This window comes from Hylobates moloch, unplaced genomic scaffold (genome assembly GCF_009828535.3).
Source record: "Hylobates moloch isolate HMO894 unplaced genomic scaffold, HMol_V3 SCAFFOLD_9, whole genome shotgun sequence".
Lineage (NCBI taxonomy): Eukaryota > Metazoa > Chordata > Mammalia > Primates > Hylobatidae > Hylobates > Hylobates moloch.
In genome coordinates, this window is record NW_026652284.1 from 54,700,281 (window position 1) to 54,725,378 (window position 25,098).

Sequence of the window (25,098 nt, forward strand, 5' to 3'; positions counted from 1 at the left end):
CATATTAGATTTTTTTTTTTTTTTGGTAGAAGAAGAAAACCACAGTACCACCCAGGATGATGCCAAGTTTTAAGTTTTTTTTTTTAAGTTTATTTTAAAACTGAAGGCAGATTATTCATAAAATCATTCTGGAGACTTATTTGGGCTTCTACGACGTGTACACAGACAGCCTCTACTGTGCTATATATATTTTGATTACTAGGTATAATGAATACTCTAAACCAAGAGAGTGTGTTTAATGAATAGTATCTTTAAAAGGAGACTATTTTTAACCTTCCAAAACTGAAGAGAACCATCCCTGGCCTTCTTAAAAGATTATAAAATAAGGCACACATTTAAAAAAATAAATTTTGCCTTCTACTTTTGAGCATGGAATTTAGTTACATAGTAGAGCTGGGGCCTCCAACAAAATCCAGTCACAAACTGACATATTTTTAGCGCTGTCAACCAGGTACTTTATGCCCATTCAGAACATTTAAGGGTCCCAATTAACTACTGTGAAACTCGGGACTCAGTCCCACATAAAAGTATTAGAGAACTTTTTTCGTTTAATCCATGAGAACCATATGCTTAATTTATACTGTAGGATGAAAAGATGTCCTTTTTAGCAAGTTCTACCATTCTGCCATTTTGCATTTGAAACACGGCCCAAGTGTTCTGACTAAGTGAAGTGTACAAATTGTGTAAGCTTTTATATAAGCAATGGTATAAATGGGGTTGCAGTGGGCTGGAGAAACTTTTAATTGCATCTCTTTAATATCCTCCAACTCTGAGCTGCTTAATTACAAAAAGTGATGTCGCCTCCTACAACCCTTTTCAACCAAATATGATTATGTTTATCAGGAAATGCACTTTGCTAAAGCACAAGCTATTCATGAATATCTTTCTCAGCGTATTACACAAGGAAATTCATCAGGTTTTGACACCTGTTTCAATAATGTATAGTTTTCCTAATAAAAGAGGACCTTCTGTCCTGGCATATATACACAATCTCTTTGGCAAATATTGTTAAATATTAAAGTAAGGTGATCTTTGTTCACAGCCAGGAATACTGCTTAGGTCACACATAACGCAAATTATTGTTTCAGTATTGCCATTCTCAGGAGTAGTAGCTGCTAACTTAGCAGCTATAGGAACACACCTGCCAATTATATTTTTTAAAATGTAGACTTCATTACCCATTTGTAAAATATCTTCCTAGTAATTTGTCCAAGATCTCCAGGTCAGCAAAGACTGCTACTCTTTTAAGACCAATACTTTAAGAAACGGAATGAAAACTAGGAACTCACACACTCTGAACTCCACCTGCATCAGGTGGCCTTTCTACTCCCATAACTAGGACGTTTCCAAATGCACCCCCAAATAAGGTACAATTCCCCAACATCCTAGTTACGGGGTTCTGGCTTCTATCTTTAGGCTACTAGAGGACCCGAAGCGAAATATGACTCCACGTGAAACCAATCCGGGGAGCGGTCAGCACGGACCGCCAGCCTCACCCGCTCAGGGCGTTCGCTCTAACTCCACGGGAGTGGCGATTTCAAACCCGGCCGGGAGAGGGAGGGATCAGGAACGTAATGTGACGGGCTCAAGTGACAGCGTCCTCTCTCCAGCCCAACCCTCCCGGGCGGCGCTCCCTCCCGGTGGTAGCGCAGCGCTGGCGCCGGCCAGGTACATTCACGCCTAGCTCCCCTGAGTGTGGACACACGGCCCGCTCCAAGAACGGGGTCAGATCCAGCCCTCGCGCCCCCGTCCGGCCCCAGCGCCCCCTCTGGGAAAGGCGGGCGCGGGCGGGGGGGAGGTGGGAGGCGCCCCCAGGTGTTTTGGCGGGTTTCCGGACACGTGCGCCCGGCGTCCTCCCCGCTTCCCCGCAGCTGGGGCAGAGCCCACCGCACCAGCTCGCGGAGCAGCCGAGCCGCCCGTTACGCCGCTCACCTCCGTCCCCGTAGGTCTCCACGCCGTACCCGTCTTGCAGCCCGTTACTCCAGGTACCCTCGTAGCGAGCGGGGGTGCACAGGCTCTGCCGGACCCCGTAGCGCCCCTTGAAACCATGTGACCACTCCCCCCGGTACATCCACTTGCCCTTCGTCTCCACCCCCAGCCCGTGCCGCTTGCCCTGCGCCCAGTAGCCCTGGTAGGTGTTGCCGCTGGGCCAGGTGTAGCCTCCGACCACCTCGAAGCCGTGCGACCAGGAGCCCGAGTACTCGCCCTGGCCCTTGGGCCCCGTGCAGATGCCATGCCCGTGCGCCTTGCCCTCCTCCCAGCCGCCGCAGTAGGTGCCGCCATCGTCGAAGTCGAACCTTCCGCCCGTCATTCGGGGGGCAGCCCCGGCGCGCTCCCCGCAGGGGCACGGACGCGGGCAGTGCTGGGCACGGCAGGGTGTAGCTCGGGGGTGGGGGCCCGGCGGGCGAGCTCACGACAGCGCCCTGGGCAGCTCGCGCCGCCGCTCGGCTCCAGTCCGACGCCGCCCCCGTCCTCCCTCCTCTTTTGCCGCCGCCACCGCCGCCTTCCTCCTCCTCCTCCTTCGCCGCCGCCGCCGCCCCGGCCAGCGCCGCGCGCGAGAGGACAGCCCAGGCTCCCGAGCGGACCTTCAGCTGCTCCCGCCCGCCCACGTGAGCCGGGCACCGCCCCGCGCCCGCCCCTCGTCCCCTCCCCGGGCGCCGAGGCCCGGCCCCGCGGCGCTCCCGCCCCACCGGGCCCTGCCCCCAGCTCCGGGAGCCGCCGCTTCCTCGGCGGGCGGGCGCGCGCTGGGACCGGCTGGCGCGCATGTGTTCGCGCAGTGGGATGCCGGTGGGAGGGCGAGTGTACCCGGGGACGCACGAGAATCCCTGCCTGGAGATGAAGGCGCGGCTGCCTGTGTGGGGGCCGCTCGCGGGCGCCGGAGCCTCCGGTGTTTGTGTTTGGGATTTTTCAATGTGGTTAAGCTCCTGTGAGTGCGGCCACGTGTGTGTTGAGGGAAAACTCGTTGTATGCGTGTTTGTCTGCATGAGGTTTGTAGTTGCATTGTTTTCAGCATTCCAACTTGTGTACTGTTGCATTTGTCATGCTCAGCTGTCATCGTGAATTAATATCTCCTAGATATATGTATACATGTGATGTAAATCGGCAGCCTAGATATAATTGTGCAGAGTGTTCTTTTACACCTACCCGTTTCAAAGCACATGTGTTTGCATTTATTTAATGAAGAGACTGAGGGTGAGCAGTACAGTTTGAAAAAGCACAGAATATATTGGTTAGTTTTTTATTAATTGTGATGAAGAGGGTGTTTTTAATCGGCCTTTGCAGTGGTACAGGATATTCCTTTTACATTAGAGCCTGCTCCCTCTCGTGCCTCGTTTGTGCTTCTTAACAGCCTTAGAGATTCTTGAGCCTGGAGCTGTGTGCCCAACAGGTAGACGGCTCGGTCTGTGTACATTGTATAAGTGTCTGGAATGCACACCTCTCCACTGGTATCCACTGTTTAAGAAAGTAAATAGAAGTTTGCAAGGAGGAATATGGTAAGTAAAACACTGCTCTAAACTTGCAAAGAAGCTGTGACCTACAAAACCAGGGACAGATGTCAGCTGATCTACTTTCTAGCTACAACATTGCTTTGTCAAATTCACTTTAGGCAACTCTTCTAAACTTTTAAACCTCGATTTCACCATCTTCCGAATGCGAATGACAAGATTTGCCTTTCTCTTTCTATATTTGGTAATAACTGAGTATATTGTGGCTGCAGTGCCAAACCAAAAATTAGAGATTTGGTAATAGGCAAGTTGGATCAGCATTGCCTCTGGTGAGAGAAAGCATTATTCTTCACTTCACCCTCAAAATACCCATGGGAGAAACTTCTCCCACGTTCACAGCCTAGGGTCTTAGGCTGGCCTCTCAAGGGAACTGATTTTAAGTGTATTCCTGTTATTTCTTAGGCTGAGAGGCCTTTGGGTGACTATGTGAGCATCAGAAGCTGCCAAAGGTTCTCTCACTAAGTATTTGGTAATCAGATATAGATATAAGGGCAGGTGTCAGGAAGACAGCCTGGGAAAAAGTAGACTAAACTGCACAGAAAAGGAACAGAAATTGGCCTTGATTGCCTCTCTCAGGACGAGAGCCGACCTTTCCTGCTTATCTGGCTGAAAGACTGAAAGAAAAATCTCAGTTTATGCAGAACCAAATCACCAAAGAGAATTAGAAGCCCTCATCCATGGCACTGCCCGCAGAGTTGCCAGGAATAGTGCTTACCCTAGTGGCCTGAAATAATTATGCATCTCTCGAAGCATCTTGTCCTGGACTGGGGATTGATTTAGGCCGCTGGGAAGATGAGGGCCGGGGCTTTGCGGCTGAGCCGTAATTCCATTTCCCTGTTATGGGATACACCAGAATCAGGAGCTAATGCAGAAAGATGCATTCCCATATATTTTGAGGTTCTGTATGATATGAGAAAAAGTGTGGTTGCTCAAGCCAATATTTTGAATGGGGGAGTCTCTTTCTAAACTAGATTTCTTCACAGAGTAGTCTTTGTCCCTTTGCCTTTTTTTTTTTGGACCCACCCAGTGTGTTAGGACACATATATGTTCTTTAAGGGGATAAATTTTGGAAACCTTTATCTCTTTATTACTCTTCCTAATTAGTTGTCATGCAAATGAGGGATTTTCTGGAACATATAGCACAAACCAAGTTTCTGGCTTCTGTAATGGATATCTAGTCCATTTGTGGTGGGAGGTGCACACACATCTGGATTGAATATGGAGAATTGGGGAGGAAAAAAGACATGGCCATTTATTGCTTACTCTTTTCCTGTGGCTATCCCTAATAGATGCCTTGCAAAGAACCTTAATTAAAAGTGAGACTTTACCACCAGATATGTATGATTAAATTTTAACTAATCTTAATCCTAGTCTAGCTCTGATGTTGACTTTCTTTATGAAAGAAAGAGTTTTTTTTGGTAAATTACTAAACAATTTTTGGCAAATAACCATATAGGCCATGCTTCCATTTACCAGCTGCCATCACAATGGAATGTTTCCCCAGTCACGAAGACGTATGTGTTAGTGTAAATGTTCAGGGTCAATGGTAATGGTTGGAGAAGACTGGGAGAGAAAACTAGGAAGAGGAAGAGGTGCTGAGAGTGATGGCGTAGCAGATAGTAGACAGTGGAATAATGTTGCGGTTTAATAGTCAGGGTTAATAATGTCCTTATTTTGCCTCTCCCTCTGAACCTTTGCCCTGGATAAGGGGGAGTTGAATTTAGCTTTAAGAAGGGATTAGTAAGAAGAGAATGTGAATGTTGGTTTGACAGGTGGAATGGGGGAGGCCATGAAAATCCAGGGGCCAGCAACTGCCCTATAGTTTGTTTTCCTCCATGTTAAAAACCTAGTTATTATATATTTCCATTCTAAAAAATTTTATAACATATTGTAAGCTATTTTGAGTGTGACTATGACCAGTTAACAACATATTAGTAAGGATGTTTTGCTGGAATTTAATGATGTCTTTTAAAAAATGAAGATGCATTTAAAAATTTATTGGTGACTTCATTTTATTTACATATTAGATTAATTATTGGCTGGACGAGGTGGCTCATGCCTGTAATCCCAGCACTTTGGGAGGCTGAGGCGGGAGGATCATTTAAGCCCAAGAGTTTGAGACTAGCCTGGGCAAAATAGGAAGACCCCATCTCTAAAAGAAAAAACAGAAAACAAAAAAAAACCGACTGATTATTGAGAGTTTTTAATAAAAAATTTACAAATGACAAAAAACTAATCTGCAGGTGTTTATTGTCTAAAAACCATGATTCAAAGTGTGTAGAAAAACACATACAATTAAAATCACTTGATATGTAAGTCAAAAAGTATTACCATCTTGATTTATACAATCGAATAATCAAAATTTGAATATTTGCAATAAAGAATTTACAAACATTCAAGAAATTTGCCTGTGATAAATATAACAATTAAGAAATATGGTCAGAAACTTTGCAGGCAGTGTGAAATCAGAAGAGGAAGAGAATTCCAAAATTAATGGTCTTCAAATCTTTTATAGCAACTACTGTATGACAGATACCATACTAAGCTTTTTTTACAGGTATGAATTCATTTAAATCTCATAATTGTAGATGATTTGTACTAGTCATACAACCATTTTACAGAAGGAGAAAATAAGGTTTAGCACATTCATATATACAGAATTATTCAAGGTAGAAATGGTTGAGGTGGGATTCAAACCCAGGTCTGTGTGACTTTAGAGGAGGTTCTTTATTCCTGTCCTTGATTGGAGAGAGGATGAGAACACATTGAGAGCTTTCAAATGCTCGGCGGAGAACAAAAAGGTGCAGTAAAGATGACTTTTATTTCTTATTTTTTTAGATTAGCTGCCTGGGTGAATGATAATGTTGCTGTCTAGATTTTTTTTTTTTTTTTTAAAGGAGGAAGGAGAGTAAATTACGGGGGCTGGGAAAGATATATTTATTTAGGAGACAATGATCCAGAAGTATACCCCAGAGATGATCAGTAGGCAATTAGGTAAGAGAGGTCAAAAATTAAAAATAAGTAAGTTGATAAGTAAATAATGCCCATTTTTCTTCTTCCTCTGACAGCCGTTGTTCAGTAACACCCCCTTTTGAGACTTGCATTATTCACTCAGGCCTCGGACATAGCCTGGACCTTACTTTGATCCAGCAAGTAAGGTCCAGTAAGGCCAACTCTCTGGAATTTGAGAGTATAGGTCCAGCTGAAAATTGCAAACTGGGATTTTACAATTCCACTCTGACAGCATTCTCTCATTGCCACTCTCACTGAACACACCATTGGTTCTCATCAAAGTCCTCCATGCTACATAGCACAACTTTTCCCAGGCGGCTTCCTAATATTTATCACTGTCCTGGAGCCCATCTCCATTGCAGCTTTCTCCTGCTGAGCAGAGGACACTGTCTTCTGTCTCACAGAGGAAGAAGGAGCTAGGAACACTTGCACCTTTCCCCTCTTCAGAAACTTTACATAGGTTCCCATTTTCTTCCTCTTACCATTCACCTGCCTCCAAGAGGAAAAGATAGCCTTTTTCTTCCCCAAGTTCTGGGTCAGTTCCTTCTCTCTCTCTCTCTCTTTTGAGATGTAGTCTCACTCTGTTGCCCAGGCTGGAGTGGAGTGGTGCAGTCTTGGCTCACCACAACCTCTGCCTCCTGGGATCAAGCAATTCTCCTGCCTCAGTCTCCTGAGTAGCTGGAACTACAGGTGTGTGCCACCACAACTGCCTAATTTTTGTATTTTTACTAGAGTCGGGGTTTCACCATGTTGGCCAGGCTGATCTCAAACTCCTGACCTCAAGCAATCCACGCATCTTGGCCTCCCAACCTTCTGTCTTTTAAATATGTTTTAATTTCTTCTCTTTCAGCCAGCAAACAAGCTCTTGTGTTTTCCGTATTAAAACAGTCCTAATTTGCTGGTCTACCATCTCCTTAAGTCCTCTATGTCTTTTCTTTAAACTGCAGATATTAAAAGAGTGTATTCTGGTCTTTATGTCCCTGCCTCCAATTTACGTACTACTTGATTTGGATTCTGTTCTCACCGGTCTAGTGAAGCTTTTCTAGCCATTAGGGACCTTCTGTTTGACAGATATGATGGCATCTCTTCAGTTGCTATCCTGCTAGCGGCAGCAGTGAATATGATACTTGTGAGCACTCATCTCCTTGGCTTCTATGATGCCCATATCTCATGCTTCTCCTCTCCCTCTTCGTCTCCCACCACTTCAGCTGTGTCATTCTCTGTGTATTTTTCTTCTTCTTATCCCTTTCTAGTCTCCTTAACTTTACGCTATCTGTTGTTTTCCAACTATTAGCCTCATGGTACCAGAATTTTGTATAATTGCTGGATACTTGTTGGCTTATCTTGTATAACTAGGCAATCCTGCCCTAGAAGCCAAGAGTCTGATTTAGAAATAGTCTAATTCTGATCTAAAAACACCAGCTGAGCCTATTTAACTCTCAAGGGCAATGCTTTGGTTTCTTCTCATGATGTGTCCCTTGTGGCTCTCTGCCTCCTCTTTCTAATGGGGAAAGCTCCACATAGACCTGGACACCATCCATGTCCAGTGATGAGGCTCACAGAGGGTTTTAGGAAAGTTCTAACAATAAAAAAGGTAACCTCAGATGAAAGGGAGACTTGAAAGAGTGGTAACTTGAAGACAGAGTGGATTGCAGGTCTGTATTAGAGATGTAGTGCCTGAACCAAACCACAAAATGTATACGTGTGTGTATGTATATGTGTGCATATGTTTGTTCATCTTATATATGTGTACATGATTACTATCTTAGGTATGGAGACATAGAGAAGTAAGGCTCAGCCTTTGCACTTAAGGATATAGAATATCTCTAAAAAGACAGGAGATGAAAAAGAAAAATAATAAAAATACAAGGGAGATAACTACAAGTAGCCAATAAGTGCCAAGTATCATAAGAATTCAGAGGACAGAGTGATTTAATGGGTTGCTATGGTTGAAACAATTTTCAGTAATCATTGGCATGTTGTTTAACTTTATGGATATATTAAAGGCATACCCTTCCAGATATTTATAATGCAATGATCTTCTTGAATTAAGAGGCACCCTACCAAGGGAAGGAATGAAGGGAATGAAGGTTTACCACTCTTTCAAGTCTCTCTCTCTTTTTTTTTTTTTTTTTGAGATGGAGTCTTGCTCTTTCACCCAGGCCAGAGTGCAGGGGCGCGATCTCGGCTCACTGCAAGCTCCGCCTCTCGGGTTCACGCCATTCTTCTGCCTCAGCCTCCTGAATAGCTGGGACTACAGGCGCCCGCCACTGCGCCCAGCTAATTTTTTTTTGTATTTTTAGTAGAGACGGGGTTTCACCGTGTTAGCCAGGATGGTCTCGATCTCCTGACCTCGTGATCTGCCCACCTCGGCCTCTTAAAGTGCTGGGATTACAGGCGTGAGCCACCGCACCCGGCCTCAAGTCTCTCTTTCAATCTGTGATTTTAAGAACAGAAGAGACTTCCTGAAAAAGAAGTCCCAGGCATCCGAGGAGACATGGCGATGAGTTCATCTCTCATCCTACATTTAAAATCACAATGCTTTGTTCTGAAACTATGGCTGAAAGGCAACTCAGTATTTGAGAGTGCACAACTTGGAGATAGCAAGGGAATATAAAAGCATTTTGAAGAGTGTCAGTATTGAGATGTTGTTAAAAGTTGTAAAAATTGATGAGATAACCTTTTCATAAAGCAGTTGCATAAAGAAGGGAGGTACACAATATTATTGAAAGCAAAGGAGTAAGTAGCTACTAAATGACTCATAGCTGAAGGAAAGAAAAAGGAAATCAATTATTAGGCAGTAAAAGAAATGTAAATTATAATTGAGGAGTGAATGGTTCCAAGAGCTCGAGAATGGGATTTGAAACAATAGCCAATAATAGAAGAGGCTTTCCTCTAACTGAGTGACAAGAGGGGATGTGGTATCTTTGCCAAGCGTTGCAGTACCAATCTGCATATCAGCTCAGCATGCACACCTCAAAGCCCTTGTAGGCCATTCTTCAGATACTGATTGCATTCCAAATAAATCTTAAATTCCTCTTCCTTTCCTTCATCACACTCTAGCATTTTTGTCATCTCTTGCATTTTACATCATTTTCACGTGGCAAGCACTTTTTAAAGCTTACAGAGACATCAGAACACCCAAAGAGTGGCCGTGGAGGTTCACTGCTCAGATCTCCCTTCAAGAGAACCTGCAGTTTGGAGGGTACTTGGCAAACAGACTCCAGCTGCCACAACTTCACATCTCCTATGGGTTTTGCATCAAGGCCACTGCCCCTGACAAACCCTCCAAGTTAAGGGTAAATTGATGCATCTTGCATCCTCTACTGCAAAGAGGAAGCAGAACACCCGGTAGGCCTACTCTTTGGTTCTGGAAGCAACACATACCGACTTAGACACTACTTCAGCTTATGTGCTAGGTGACACAGAAGGGAGGCCACCAGCTTTGAGAGGGCCCAGAGCAGGAAGGGGTTTTGCCAGAGGCCCAGGTGGTGATGCAAGCAGCCCTGCCTCTTGGGCCATATGATCAGGCAGATCCTATGGTGTTGGAGGTATCAGTGGTGAGAAAAGATATATGAAGATTATGGCAAGCCCCTGTGGAAGAATCACAGTTGCAAGTCTATAGGGATCTAAAGCAAGGATCTATATCATCTGCAACAGGCAATCTTACATCTTTTGAGAAACAGTTTATTTGAAAGTTACTTGGCCTTGGTAGTAAAGGAGTGCTTGACCATGGGACAAAGTGCCTGTTCATTCAGAATTTCCCATTATGAGCTTGAGTCGTCTTGACTCTGACAAGACAAAGTTGGACAGACCCAGAAGCAATCTACTGTGAGTTGGGACCGGGATCTCCAGGAGCAAGCTGAGTGGGACCAGAGGGCATGAAAAGCTGCAAGAACAGGTTGCTGTTTCTTGAGGGCTGAGTGGGACAGACCCTCATGTCCCCTACCTGGGTTCCACTGGTTTGCTTCTCTGAGCAGATTGGGGTTTCAAATAACTAGCTGAAGGGGGAGGAAAAACCTGTATTTGGTTTATGGTTGGATGAGTTCAGTATGTGGATATAGCTGAAAATGGATGGAGGCTGCATTACATCTACACACAGGAGTGGTCTTGAACATCTGTAGACAGGGAAAATCTTTCCAGTGGGCAGAACTGTGAATGTTGAACCAGTCATGTATTTTGTGTGGAAGGGAAAGTGGCCCCAGGTGGGAATATTTATATAGATTTCTGAGCAGTGGCTAACAGCCTTGCCTGCTCAGAGGCTGGACGGAGAAGGACTGGAAGACTGAAAACATGGAGGTCTAGGTTAGAGACATGTGGATGAACATATGGGAATGGACACAAAGTGGAAGAGGCACTGAAAACCCAAGTAGATGACAGAACTCAGCCAGTTAATGTCAGCCTTCCTCAACAGACATCCCAGATCTGGAGCAAGGGGCACATGAGCTTAGTTGCCTCAGTGGCAGAGATGGAGGTTGTACCTGGGCCCAAGAGCAAGGACTGCTGCTTACTGAGGTCGGTTTAACTACTCCTAACTTTGCAAGTCAGATCTGTTAGTAACAGAGAGTATTCCTTGCAAATATCAATCACCTACTTCGTGGTAATTTGAGTATATTAGACTCATTTCAGCCTAGAAGAGCCAGGATAGACGTTCTGGGTATGGATTTACCTTTCCTGCCCACAGAGCCTCAGCCTGTACCAGCACTGTCCAGGGGCTTATAGAATACCTGATTCACAAGCATGGAATTTCACACATAAACTCCAACCAGGGGACCCACTTCACAGTGAAGGAGGTGCCAGAACGAGCCCTGATTGTGGGGTCCACTTCGTCTTAGACACTGTATTACTGCTTACCTCTGTAGTATTTCAGGGGCTAACCTCATAGAATAATGGAATGGTCTCCTAAAGGCACAGCTATAATTCTAGTTTGCTGGTAATAATCTGCAAAGATGGAGTGGCATTTTTTGGGGTGTAGTATATGCACAGAATCAGATTTCTCTATGGCACTGTCTCTAATAGGGAGGACATAGAAGCCTAGGAACTAAGAGGTAGAAGCAGTAGTACCTCACTTACTGTCACATCCACTGTCTTTCCTATTGCTGCATCTCTGGACTCTGCAGGGTCCCCAGAGGGGAAGCACTCTTGCCAGGGGACAAGGCAGAGCTGCAAACTATGGCTCCTGCCTGGCAGATCCAGGGATTGTGCCCAGGGATCAGCAGGTAAGAAGAGGAATCACCAGGTTGGCAGGAATGATTGATTTTGATGAGCAGAAGGAGGCTTTTATATAACGGGGACAGAAAAGAAAATGTGCAGACCCAGGTGATCCATTTGGGTGCTTCCTGGGACTCTAGGGATCCCTTGTAACCATGGATGCAGTCATGTGGCAACCCTGGTCTGAGAAAGGTAGGACTTACAAAGGGTTCAGACCTTCCAGAAATGAAGGATTAGGTTATACCACTAGGTAAGCCACTAGAACCTGCTTATGTGATAGCTGATGGTGAGGAGAATGAAGTAAAGAAAAGGGAGAAGATGAGAACCATTTTTAGCCACAAGGCTAACTTCAGAAACAGGGACTGCTATTTGTCCCATTAACTTCCCTCATCAGAGCTTCCCTTCAGGAAGAAAGGCCCCTAGGAACTGCCCCCAGATACATGTGAAGATGATCTCTGCAGTGCAAGGGGAGATTGTGGTGGTCATAGATGTGCACCACTCAGATCTTCCTTCAGGAGAACTTGCTGTGAGAGAAGAGGTTGGTGAACAGCCTGTAGCTGCTGCCCCTTTGAATTCCAACAGCATTCATGCTGAGGCCACACTCTGTCTAAGTTGTTTCCAGCCAATAACCAAGCACAGTGGGATTTCAAGAACTGGGTCATTCCTTCTCAATACAGACCTCCTCTGATGGGTGAGATTTCCTGTGCTCCCCACTGACCTGGCTAAAACCTTTTAAGGGCTACATTGCAATCTGAGCCTTCTCTACACAATTCTTCCTTCCCTGCTTTCCTTTCATGGGTTTCCCGCCTACTCCTGCTTCCTGTGGCCTTTATCCTGCATGTGTGTTCCCCTGGTAGATCTCTTATATGTCTGATTCTATCTTGGAATCTGCTTCTTGGAGACCTTGAACTGTTACACCCAGTGGTCTTTAAAGAACACACAGCTAACACACACATGCACACATACACACTTACATTTACAGGTGGTTCTTGGTCAGAGAGAGATGGAAAGTCTAAATCACAACTTACTAAACTGAGTTTAAAATCAGATTTCCTGGTTCTTAAAAAAGAATGGGGAAGCTTTCTTTGAACTAATATGGAAAATCCCCAAGATCTATTAGATAGAAAAGAAAGCAAGATATTGAACAATGTATGTAGTATGCTATAGTTTGCTCTATTTGTACATATATAAAAACCTGTAAAGATACAAATAAAAATCAAGGGGGTGAGAGTAGGAAAGCTTTGCTGAAGAGCAATTTGAAACTTGAAATTATAGTACTTATTAATAATTAAATTGAAATGTCAGTCTTCAGCATCTTAGCATTTTATTATTTTAGTTATTTGAAAATTCCATTCTGTATATGTAACTGAATAGAACTGCCATTTGGCAGATGATGCAATAGCCTGTGTAGAGCAATAAATAGACTTGATAAATTTTAGGACCCTCCAAAACTTACCACCTGAAATGGGAAAAGACTGCCTGGGTAATCCAGATGGTATGAGTGATTTCCGACTCACCAAGTGATTGAATAATTCGTAGACTGTCTGCCTGTCTGTGACAGAAGTGGACATTTAGAAACCTCCAGCTGTGTCAGTCCTGCCATATTGGTTGTTTGAAAGTTTTCCTATTTCTAGAAAGAAGTATGCACCATCATTTCCTTCGATGTTACAGCCTATGCTAAATCATGCCTTGTTTCCACACCTCAGATCCATACTAAATGTTCCTTTAGAGCTGATACCTTCATCAAAGCGAAGGTAAGAATCCTTTGGTGAGCATTTTCAAAATATGCTTGTGTAGGTTCTGCTCTCCTCTAGCAAAATGTCAGAGTGGCCCCATCTCATATATTCTGAGAGCTTTCCTAGCAATCCTAATGTACTTACCTGATGGAGAATCATTATCATAGGGCAATTTCCAAAACTCCCCTGCTGACAGTCACTGAGGGGAACTTATTAAATACAGATGCTCTTTGACATACTATGGGATTGTGTCCTGATAAACCCATCATAAGTTGAAAATATTGTAAGGCAAAAGTGTACTTAATACACCTAACCTACTGAATATCATAGCTGAGCCTTGCCTGCTTAAAAGGGCTCAGAACACTTACATTAGCTTACAGTTGGACAAAATCATCTAACACAAAGCCTGTTTTATAATAAAGTATTGAATACCTCATGTAATTTATTGAATACTGTATTGAAAGTGAAAACCAGAATGACTGTATTGGTACTTGAAGTATGGTTTCTGTTGAATGCCTATTGCTTTCACACCATCATAAAGTCAAAAAAATCCTGAGTTGGGGACTGTCTGTATACACATGCCCAGGTCTCCAATGCCAAGCCCAAGGAATCAGATGAATTCTATCCTGGAATCTGCTTCTTGGAGACCTTGAACTGTTACACCCAAGGAATTCTGATTCCTTGGGCTTGGCATTGAGGTTCAGGAATCAGTGTTTTCAAGAAATACACTGAGTGCTCTTCAGGGAAACATTGCTATAGGGTAATCGTCTCCTGTGGACTACCTTAGTTTCTTTAAGCTAGTCAAATAAGTTCAAAGTTGTCTAACACTAGTGATCCCAACATGACTTTATTTTTTTCATATGAATTATCTCTCAAAGTGCTTTCATAGTTATAAAGAATATCCTTCTCCTTGTCATTTTAAAAGCAATATTCAAAGGTACTGTATAATAGCATGTCTTCTCAGGATAAGTGTACAATGGATAGTTGATATTTACAAAACAAAACCAGCCATTATGAGGTAGCCTTGAAACCAAGACATTAACAAAACTCTGATAACTAGGCCAAACCAGTGGGTGGACTTGTAAGTTCTCTTCTCTTGCCCAGCATCTGGAGACTGAACTCAGGAGGTGCTGTCTAGGGATCACTGGTCTTGGGAAGTCTGTCTCTTTCATCCACCTTGGAGAAGCAGTGGGGCTCAGTGTCTGGGCTAAGTAAGCCCCAAAGAGCTCTGCTCTTAGGCGATGACACAGCAAAGTACTCCGTGCCCCAGCCCTTTGTGGTTTCCAGCCACTTTAGAATGGCTGGAACCCTTGATTGAGCTGGCGAGTTTCATATGGCCCTGGACTAGCTGGACATTGTGGCAACTGGGCACATTGGCCTGTCCCTGCTTCTGAGTATCAGCATCTGGATTAGCTGGATTTCCTGTCTACCACTCCTGGGGGTTAAGAGCAGGAGGGGGTGCAGGGTTGAGCACACAGGAAGAGAGTTATGTTCAAGTGATCCTGGGACCACCTCTTTCAGATTTTTTTTCAAGATGCTCTTTATTGTTGGATGAAAAAAAACAAATTTTTCTTTTCTACTACTATAAGCATGTGGTGACTGCTGAATCATATATATCCCAAGAACTATTCTGTCCAAGCAGTAGTGGAATTTTGCTTTAAAAATACAGCTTTTGAGGTCATTTTCATGCTGACTATGGTGTATATTTTGTCTCTGATTAATGTCTGAGGAGGATCATCTTCAAATGCTCTTTCAGTTTATGATTCTTCCTCTCAAAGGCTACAGTTTACTTATTCTCAAAATGTATTGTTCTTTTAGATTGTTCCATGTTAACATAATTCATTAATTAAAATATTTAAAATGTTGGAAAAGGTCTTTTCCACTCTTTACAGCTATTTCAGTGACGTGAATATAATCTTCAAGATTTCCTTTTTTCATTTACTCAATATATATGTAGCAAGTACCTTCTAAATAGAGTGCTTTGTAATGGGTATAAGGTCGTTAACTCCCTGCCCTCAGGGAATTTACAGTCCACTGAAAGGATAGATATTAAATCAATATATCATTGCCAATTGTTGTGCTACAGAAGAAAAAGTAGTGCTATAAAAAAGAATAGCAAGGGATACTTTCAGTTAGATTGTAAGATCAGGGAAGGCCTCCCCATCCAACCCTGCACCCACCTACCCATCCATCCATTCATTTGTCCATTCATCCACCATTTATTCATCTGTCTACCTGCCTACCCATGCATCCATCCATCCAACCATCCATCTACAATCTATCCATTCACCCACCCATCCATCTGTCTATCCATTTATCCACCATCCATCCACCCGTTCATCCATACGTCATCCATCCATCCATCCATCCACCTACCCACTCATCCATCCATCCATCACTCATCCATCCATCCACCCACCCATCATCCACCCACCCAGTCACCCATTCATCCACCCACCATCTATCCACTCATTCATCCATCCATCCATCCATCTACCATCTATTCATTCCCCCATTTACCCACCTATTCATCCTTCATCCATCATCCACCCATCATCTGTCCATCCACCATCCACCCATCTACACACCCATCCCTCTATCTGGTCACCACCCACCCATCCATCCATCCATCCACCCATCCACCCACCCACCCATCCATTCTTCCAATAGATATTGCTCAGATGCTTCTCTAAGAAAGTGACATTTAAGCCGAGCTCTGGAGGATGAGTAGGAGACAGCCAGAAAAGTAAGTAGATCAACTGGAGAAGAGGAAATAATTATGAAAAGAGTGTGGCACAATGAGTATGGCACATTGAAGGGACTGAGAAGGCTCATTGAGCAAAGGAGAGGATCTTGGTGAGAAATGATGGGGAGGAAGGCAGGGACCAGGGCCTATTTGTGATCTTACTCTAAGAGTTCAGTAAGAAGCAATGACTGTTTAGTCACCCCTCCCATAGCTGAGGTTGGGCAGAGAAAGCAAAAGAGGCAGAAGTGTAGTATTAGAAAATACAAAAAGGTTGTTTAATTCTAGCCCCTCCCTATTGGTTCTGATATGTATCCTGAAGCAAGATGTGACCCCTCTGCTATAGAACAGTGTTTATTCTTAAACTTGAGAAATCCAGGAATAACTTTTGAGAGAAAACAAAAATGTGTTCAGACCTTTCTCCCATGGTGGATTAAATTTTGTTATTTTTATTTAAATTTACAATCATTGTTTATGTGTACTTCGATACATAAAATATAAGCTACACCTCCGTATGCTTATAGTTTATTTACGACATAAAGCTAACATAATTGAAAACAAATAATATTCAAGTTAACAACCTGAATTTAGTGTGACAGATGATGTTTTTCATTTTTAAATGTGACGGTACTACCCATGGAGCCACACTCCTACTTTCAGCCCATGTGTCCTGCTAGATGCTGTTCAGGACTCTGCTTTGTGATCTAGTAGGAAGCCTTTCTTTGTACAGTGTGCTGGCATACCATTTGCCTATTGCTCGGTGGAGATGCATCAATTATGTCTGCTTTTCTTCTCATTAGTCAGAAGCAATTAAAGTAGAAGGACTTAGTGCCAAAGTCAGCCTAAACATAAACATAAAATCAGCCTCTGAAATCAAGTAACAGCCCATGGAGATGAAATATCCGGAGAGAATCAGCAGACCCCTTAGGATACATGGGTGAATTCCCATGGGTATGTGGACTTCTGTTTGGAATCCTAAGAGTGGATTACTCCTAGAGGACAAAAATAAAGGAAATGATTTCTTCTCACATAGATCCATAGGGACAGGATAAATTATACCTTTTAACATCCTAAAAAGGGATCATTAGACCCAAGGTTTGGTATGGTCAAGATCAAGTGATCATTAAGATCTGAGACTAAGGAGAGACCAACTTGAGCAAGATCACACATCCCTGCGATTCCTGCTTATGGTATCCAGGACAGACAGAATTAGAAAAAGGCGACTGAGAGGTCTTTGCCTCCTTGGCCATGTGGCTGAAAAAGGCTTAGAGAACTAGGCTCCAAAGTCAAGTCCACAAACTGATCCATTGGGGTGTGGGAGGAAAATATAAGAGCCCTGGAAAACCTGAGCCCTGTTCTCAGGCACATAAAGAACAGTTCGCAAGGAAGTTTGAGTAGAGGCCCTGTAAAACTGAGAGCTCCAAACACTTTGTATAACTTGCCAAATGCAAAGAGCAGCCAATAAAAGAAATGTACATTTCATGACATGGCAGAAAGTGGTGTAGTCTCCATTTGTAAGCTGATTAGGTTAATATATATGAAATATCAGCTTAAGGTAGTTTCACTGTTTTCACAAGTCTTCTCATCATTCAACAATGTTCATTACTTCAGGAGCGGAGAAGGTCAAATTACAAAGGGTGTAAACTTGAAACTTCCAACTTGAAAACGGATTTTAACTTTAGAAGAAATGATATGCAAGAGATCAAGGCTAATATTTGTAAGATTCAGGTTTTGTTGAAAGGAGGAAAAAATGATTTATGGGGTTCCCAGAAGTTATCAATTGGAGAATTGAATACAGGATTTTGACTGTGAAACATAGATGAGAGAGGATGTAGGACATGATATCAGAGCACTTTGGAGAGGTCTGCAAGAGGGAGTGGGGATAGAAGTTTCCAGATTTGAGTATCTGAGGGCACAAGTGTCTCAAATGAGACTTCCTCCCAGATGTCTTAGGAGAAGGTGTGGCAGCAGCCTCATCAAATATTCAGAACCAACTCAGGACAGCCACTGTAGGATAGAGGGGTTGGTTTTGGGTATTTAGGCAGAGCCTGAGATAGCCCTGTAGTGGACCCTGTAGTGCTGCACAGACACACTTCTGGGATCCAGCATTCAGTTGCTCAGTTGATGTGAGTGTTGGCAGCTGATGCCTGTGACTGAGTCCTTCTCCCAGAATTGCCCTTAGCCAAAGAGGGCCTCCTAGTGAGAGGCCGTGCGAACTCGCAGGGGGCAGCCCACATCGAATAACTGATAGACTGTTGGGGAAATAAAGGTCTGGCTCCCTTGTTTCAATTGGAACAACTCACAAAAGCTGTCCCAGCTCCAGTTACCTCTACAGTCAGCTTCTTTGCAACTATGTGGCAGCTCTAACTTCTCTCTGCTCAACCCAGCTCTCCTCACTTCTATGGATGTTGTATGGAGAACTCTTGAGAATAAACCTCTGTAAGCAAATCTCAAAGTCTGTTTCCTATGACGCTGTAGCTACAACAAGCCTCTGTAGGTCCTCTGGGTCATGAATTGAAGTTTGGAAGAAACTGGAGATGAGTTCTTCTGGCCTAACCTAGGTAAGAGTTGCAAGCTGGTGGGCTGCCGGTGGGTTGCTGTGGTGTAGTGAGAGGTGAGGCTTTGGGTGTGCATCACAAAGGGACAGGCTGGATGGAAGACATGGCTGTATTTCACAGGATCAGTTAGAGCCAAGGTTGAGTCAGCCTTAGGGAGGAGGAGTGGCCACCCACACGCTGACTGTGCTAGGAGGCTTGACCATGAGTGACCTCAGATGTGAATCTTTCAGCAGATGCAGCAAGGCCGGAGGTCAAGTGCCAAAGATGGTGGAAAAGACACTTCAAGGTAGGCCAGTGAGGACAAGGGGATGTTTCTTAAACCAGATGCCCCTCCCTTGAGGCAAGAGGATACCAAGCCACCCGAAAACTAGATCCGTTCTCCACCCTTCCTCCCATCACCAGAGGGACAGAGAAGGGTGACTGAATATTTACCCGAAAAAGGATTATATTATACTAGAGGTAGCCAAGTTTCCCTGAAAGGGACAAAATGAAGAGTTTTTCCACCATTAGTAGAAATGAATCTTTAGAATTACTAATTTTGGTCCTAGAGAAATAAGATGGCTTCATTTGTACACATCTGTGATGTAATTGTGCAGAAATATGCAACTGAAAAGAGGGAAGAAAGTAAAAAACACATCAGTGCAGAAAAGCCATATATGTGATATATATATTTATTTATTGTAAGATTATATATATATTTACATATATGTATCACTTTCTTGGCACTGAGAACCAGGTCCTGTTCTAAGGCTATTATTTAAATAATTCTATAGTTTATGGACTTCTCAGTCTCAGAAAATTAGCTGAGCCTTCAGCTGATAGTGCACTTTAAATAATACCCTGAATGTTGAAAAGGTATTTCCCCGGCAGACAGCCAGAAACATCGGAATCTGGAGCACAACTCCTGTGTATTGTCATTTTAAGACTGAACAGACAGGTTGAACATGAACTACAATGGATCCGAAGGAAACTTGCTAGAGCGAGGTTAAATGTCCCTGCACTAAAATGCAAACAAGGCTCTTGTTCTCAGCCTTTTGATTTTTCTAACTGCTTTTTCAGGGATTTCTCTCATTTAATTCTGAACAACAAGCCTAGAAGGTGGCTACTCTTATGACCTTAATTTTACAGAAGAAATGGAGTCTTCAAGTACTTCCACACCTGGGCTGTGGCCAAGCAGGGCTCTACACCCACAGCCCATGCTCATCACCTCTGCAACCTGCAGCCTCCTCTATACTTTTCTGCTTCTGTGTATATTTTAAACCAAATTTGCAGAAGAGTACAAAGAATCTGAACAGTCATTTTTGACACATGCATATGATGAACTAGGTGCATACAAACACGGAGGGAGTCAAAATCAGTCTCATTTGTTGTTTTTCTTTCTTTCTTTCCTTTTTACAACCCCGAAAGGCAGGAAGAATCCCTCTCTTTTGGTGCATCATGTAATGCATGTTGTAATTGGTTATTTATGTATCTAAGTCCTTCATTTAGAAAACCTGTATATAGTTACTTCCCAGGAGCGTCACCTGTGCCTTGTATCATTTTATCCTTAATTGGAGTTTTGGTGGCTTGTCATTTAGTTTCTTTCACGTCACAAAAGAGGAGTGTCTTAGGAAGAGTGGAGAGACTGAGCTCACACACAGGCAAGTAGAAAATCTTCAAGTGTTCTGGCAACACTTGGACACTCCCAACACTCAGCAGTGAAAAGGCCAATGTTTGCCAAATTTCTAAGCTGTGCTTATCAGTCAAGCTGTTTTTTTCACCCCCCACTCCCCCCTACCCTTTATCCATCTTTTCTTTCCTTAACAAGGTTACCACCAATAGCTGTTTATGGTACTAGTGGGATGCTAACAGTACACGTTTAAAATGTAGGTCAACAGATTTTGAAGCTTTTGATGACATGCAGCAGATAGATTTGGAAATGCCTAAGAACTTCTCATTTTAACTTTCCTCCTGATAGAATCTATTTGTATCACTGGTTTTAGTCTTGTAGACTTGGAGGGAGTGGTGAAAGATGAACGGGCAGGGCTCAGCCACAAGGGGAGAAAAACGTCATCCACCCCCCAGAATAGCAACAGCAATAAATATGGTCATGTCGCTCTTCTGCTGAGGCTAAAACGACAGACAGGATCACATTTACGGCACCCAGCAGGCCCACTGCTACAAGGGGGTGGCTCAGGGCTTTGGAAGGAACGTGTACAAAAGTTGGTGCTGATTTCAGAGCTGTGACTTAGCACAGAAAGAAACAGGGCATAGGGTCTAGACCCCAACTCAGAGCTAGAAGGGGCTTGGCACCCTCTTGGCCACAGGGGAGGACATTCTAAATCAGCTTTCAGGACAGCTGGCTCAGGGCTCTTGAGAGCGGAGCTGAGAACTTCCCTGCATGTCTGCCTGAGAACTTGCTGTTGTCTGCAGCTGCCACAGCCATCAAGGCCCAAGCGTAATCAGGAAGGTAAAAAAGAGGGCTCTCATTGGTCATCAGTTATTTAAAGAGGGCCCATCAGATTTCAGCACAGAATCAGCACCTTTGCTCTGGGAAGTCTAACAGGAAGGAACATCTCGCTTACTTCAAAACTCGTCAAGGCTTCCCTTCCAGACCAAGCCAGTGGGTTCTAGCCATTAAGGCTCTAGATGCCGCAAATTCATCTCTCTATTTTCGTATATATTCCAATTTCATATATTAAATGTCCATATCTCTGGGGAGTTGTGGTTTTACCATCTTCTTTTGCCACTTGAAACTGGCAGGATGGGGCTTATGCATTGTCGTAACTTGCATACAGCAGGAGTCTCTTAGGCTGAATAGTTTTCAAACTAGCATACGTAGCTGATTCTTCATATGTGCTTTGGAAACCAAAGCATCACCTGAATTTGACCAATTTCCCTTTTTCTGTTAAACATCCCTGCTCTAAAATGATGCAGTTGCATAAAGCGAAGCTTTTCCTCTCTGTGATCTTTGCGGTTCACCGACTTTTCCAACCTGTCCCCGCAGGGAGTCCCTGGAAGCAGGTTCACTTTGGCCACATCACCCTTTTCTCTCATGGAACTTTAGTAATCACAGACTCAACTCCGTGCTTTCATTTGTTTCAATTACATACTGAGGATTTAAATTGATCTTTTCTCTATGGACTGCAATATTACTTTTATTTGAAAAATATAGTACTTAAGAAGTGAAAGCCAATGTTGTTTTACACTTTGGTGTCTCTGTAAAATTCAGTACTATATTTTATTGTCACTGTTATCTTATGCTTCTTTAGGATCTTATTAAGACAAACAAGGTAAGTGAAATATGTTTTTATAGTACTGTAATCATTCTCATATTTGTGCTGTCACTGTCCTTGGTAACGGGTGGTTAAGAAAAAAAAAATCATGCCAGTGTGTTGAAGCTGGTGCCAAAGGAACATAAATGATTATTGCTGCTCATTGTCTGCTGCTGCCCAGAACTTTAACTTGCCCTATTTATACAGTTACAAAGCGAAATCTTACTTAGAGAAACCTTTGCAACATTAGCATTTTCTTTCTTTAAAGCTTATGTCTCTGAGTTTTTATGCCATGTTTCTCACGTAGCCAGAGACAATGCAGACATAAATTAACTTTTCTATGTATTATTTAGTGACGAAAAGAACACAACAGCAAGGACATTTGAAAAATAAATTCCAGTGTATTCTTAAATACTCTAATTTGAATGACAAAGCTATATTCCAAATGATCTTAAGTCTCTGGAAAGATTCCTTTAAATATGAAAAGAGAATGATAAAATAAGATGTCCAGGAAGACTACTTGAATCATTTATTGGGAAATAGCAAGAAAAAGGCACTCTCCACTGAGAGGATAGTTAAAATGTACACAAACACATTTTAAATTAGTAAGAAAGCACTTAACTTTAGGAAATATAACTAATTAAAAGCTGCAATTTCAAACCTAAGCATTAAGCATCCTCTGTGCGGTGTGCGTTTCTAAGATTGTGTCTAACATATCCTACAGGCTTTTATAGTTGCATTTATAAAAATATCTCAATTATTCTTAATAAGACAAATGTTTGTGATATTATTAGTTTTATTCAAATATTAGATGACAGTGGGAAGTGCCTCCTTTTTTCTCCTAGATTTTTCTTACCATCATACTATAAGTGATTTTTGCAGAATATTAATATAACCATTGAGATGCTCTTTTAATGATTTTCAACAGGCATAGCATGAAGTCAAGAAAAGAATCTGTGGAAATATTAGTAGTATTTAAGAATTTTTATTATTTGTTATTTCTTTCTTTTATCAACTGTAATTTCCAGCTAGTAGTGATTATTTAACATGAATTTTTGAAGTACAAATACCTAAAATTCATTGTAAACCATTAGAGAGAGTTGCCAAAAATGAAGTTACAAAGTGCAGCCAATCTAGCAGGATACACTGGAGAACATATTATTAGCTGACATTTACCCAGAGTATTAAAAAAATCAGTTATTTTTACCATTCTATCATTATTATCTATTATACTTCTTATGTGCCATGTGCTAAAATTGTGTTAAATAGTTAACATGTTAAAAATCACAATGGATCCTCAAAATATCCCAATAAAGTTGGTGTAATTACTTTACCTGGATTATAGATGAGGAAGCCGTGCCCATGATCACATAGCTGGTGAGCAGCGAAGCCCGATTTGAATCCAGTTCTGGCTTTAGATTTTGAGCTCTTAACTACAACTCCATATTCTGGAGTGAAGGGTAATGCTATGTTACAGTGGAGAAATTACATGGTGAAGCCATTGCCCTCATACACTGGGAAGGTTCCATGACCCAATCAACGTGTCCAAAAGCCAAGAAACTGAACTGAAGTCAGGCTGTGTTGCCAATAGGTAAAGAGAGGGCTCTAGAGTTGGTCCTGCATACAAGCTGAGGCAAGTGGGAGGCCACACCGAGGCTGTGGGAAATGATTAGAGCGTACGGTGAGTTTGCAGCTAGAAGCGTTGGGTTTTAGTTCCAGCTCTATTGATTATTAGTGAGGCAGTGAACGTCACACCTCAGTGCTAATTTCTTATTTCTACTGGAAGGGTTGTTGGAAAAATCAAATGAGTACTGTTTACAAAGGCACTTTGTAAGCTTTTAGAAGGAAATTAGATATTATTAGAGCAATGTTGGGACAAATTTGTAATAAGTGTTGGTTTACTTTTAGCAGGATATTCCCTCTACCCTGTTTCTCCCAGTTTTTTTCTATGAACTCAAAACAATCTTGGGCAAAAATTTCCTAAGGTAAAATAATTAGTGACTTAAGGAATAGGTGATATTTATATGTAGGACTAGTGCAATCAAACTGGTGACTGTGATTGTGCCTCATATAGTAAGGCCAGATCGTGTAGTGGTAAGAACACAATCTCTGGACCAGACTGTTGGGTTTGAGTCCCAATTTTGACATGAACAGTGTGAGTTTGGGAAAATTTTTGTTCCTCAGTATCCTCATCAGTAAAACAGGGATGATATTTCTCCCTGCTTTAAGGGATTTTGCAAGTGTTAAGTACAATATACATATAAAGCCCTTAAAACATTTCCTGGCACACAGAAAACACTCTAAGAAATATTAGCAACCACATGGTGCAAATGCACCTTTGATTGGTCTATATTCATGTGCTTATTCTGAATATGTACACCGTTCATCACAGAAGAGATGGATGAAAGAGCATAGATAGATATGTCAAATATTTTTCACAAGAAAAGTGAATTTTCACTTAAAGCGGATTTTCTGTTAAAAGAACTTAGCGCATCATTAACATTATTAGCCATTCTTTGGGAAACTAGAATATTAAACTATTATAAGTCTACAGTAACCTCAAAGCAAAGGTGTCCTGACTTAATGAGTTGCACTTGTTATTAAATATGATTATTTGTTCTGGGATGCATTGAAAGACAGAAAACATTTTAGAGTTTCAAAATCAAGTCTGCTCTATTCTAAGGTTGTTGAGGCTTTTGCTTAGAAGCCCTCAGAGGGTAATCTATGGTTTTTGAGGGGAAGGTGGTAGAATCTTAGCACCATGAACCTGGGACCTCTAACTGGTGGCTTGACACCATGAGGTTTTACCAGATCATTTTGTGGAGGTTGTTTCAAGTTATTTATCCTTTTCTTTTAGACTCTCGCTATTCTGCTCTGAAAATTTTACAGATGAGGGAAAACTAGGGATTGAGAATTGAGACAGTTCATCAATTATACACTAAATTGATAGTTTGTAAATTTTACCTGCATGAGAAAAACCTGGAGGGCTTGTTAAGACAGATTTATAGGCTCCACCCCCAGAGTTTCCGATTCAGTAGAATGTGCGTTTCTAAGAAGTTAGGTAATTTTGCACTGCTT

The 25,098-nt window shown here is 42.5% G+C and overlaps 2 protein-coding genes across 7 annotated transcripts in view; one reads left to right on the plus strand and one right to left on the minus strand.

The window, feature by feature from the left end:
* The window catches only part of JPH1 (junctophilin 1), an 86,375-nt gene extending 83,814 nt beyond the window's left edge, over nt 1-2,561 (minus strand). For 2 of the 4 annotated variants that reach the window (XM_032759869.1, XM_032759868.1), the window contains exon 1: nt 1,933-2,561. In XM_032759869.1, the coding sequence (XP_032615760.1) occupies nt 1,933-2,311 (379 nt within the window). In that variant the 5' untranslated portion in view covers nt 2,312-2,561. The remainder of the gene's footprint in view (nt 1-1,932) is intronic. The other 2 variants (XM_032759870.2, XM_058443765.1) reach the window with 1 other exon arrangement.
* GDAP1 (ganglioside induced differentiation associated protein 1) overlaps nt 1,967-25,098 on the plus strand; it is a 47,613-nt gene continuing 24,481 nt past the window's right edge. Inside the window, exon 1 of one of the 3 annotated variants that reach the window (XM_058443767.1) lies at nt 1,967-1,985. The gene's annotated coding sequence lies outside the window, so the exon portion shown is untranslated. Of the gene's footprint in view, nt 1,986-2,197; nt 2,270-2,907; nt 2,927-25,098 lie in introns of those variants that run through there. The other 2 variants (XM_032759879.2, XM_058443768.1) reach the window with 2 other exon arrangements.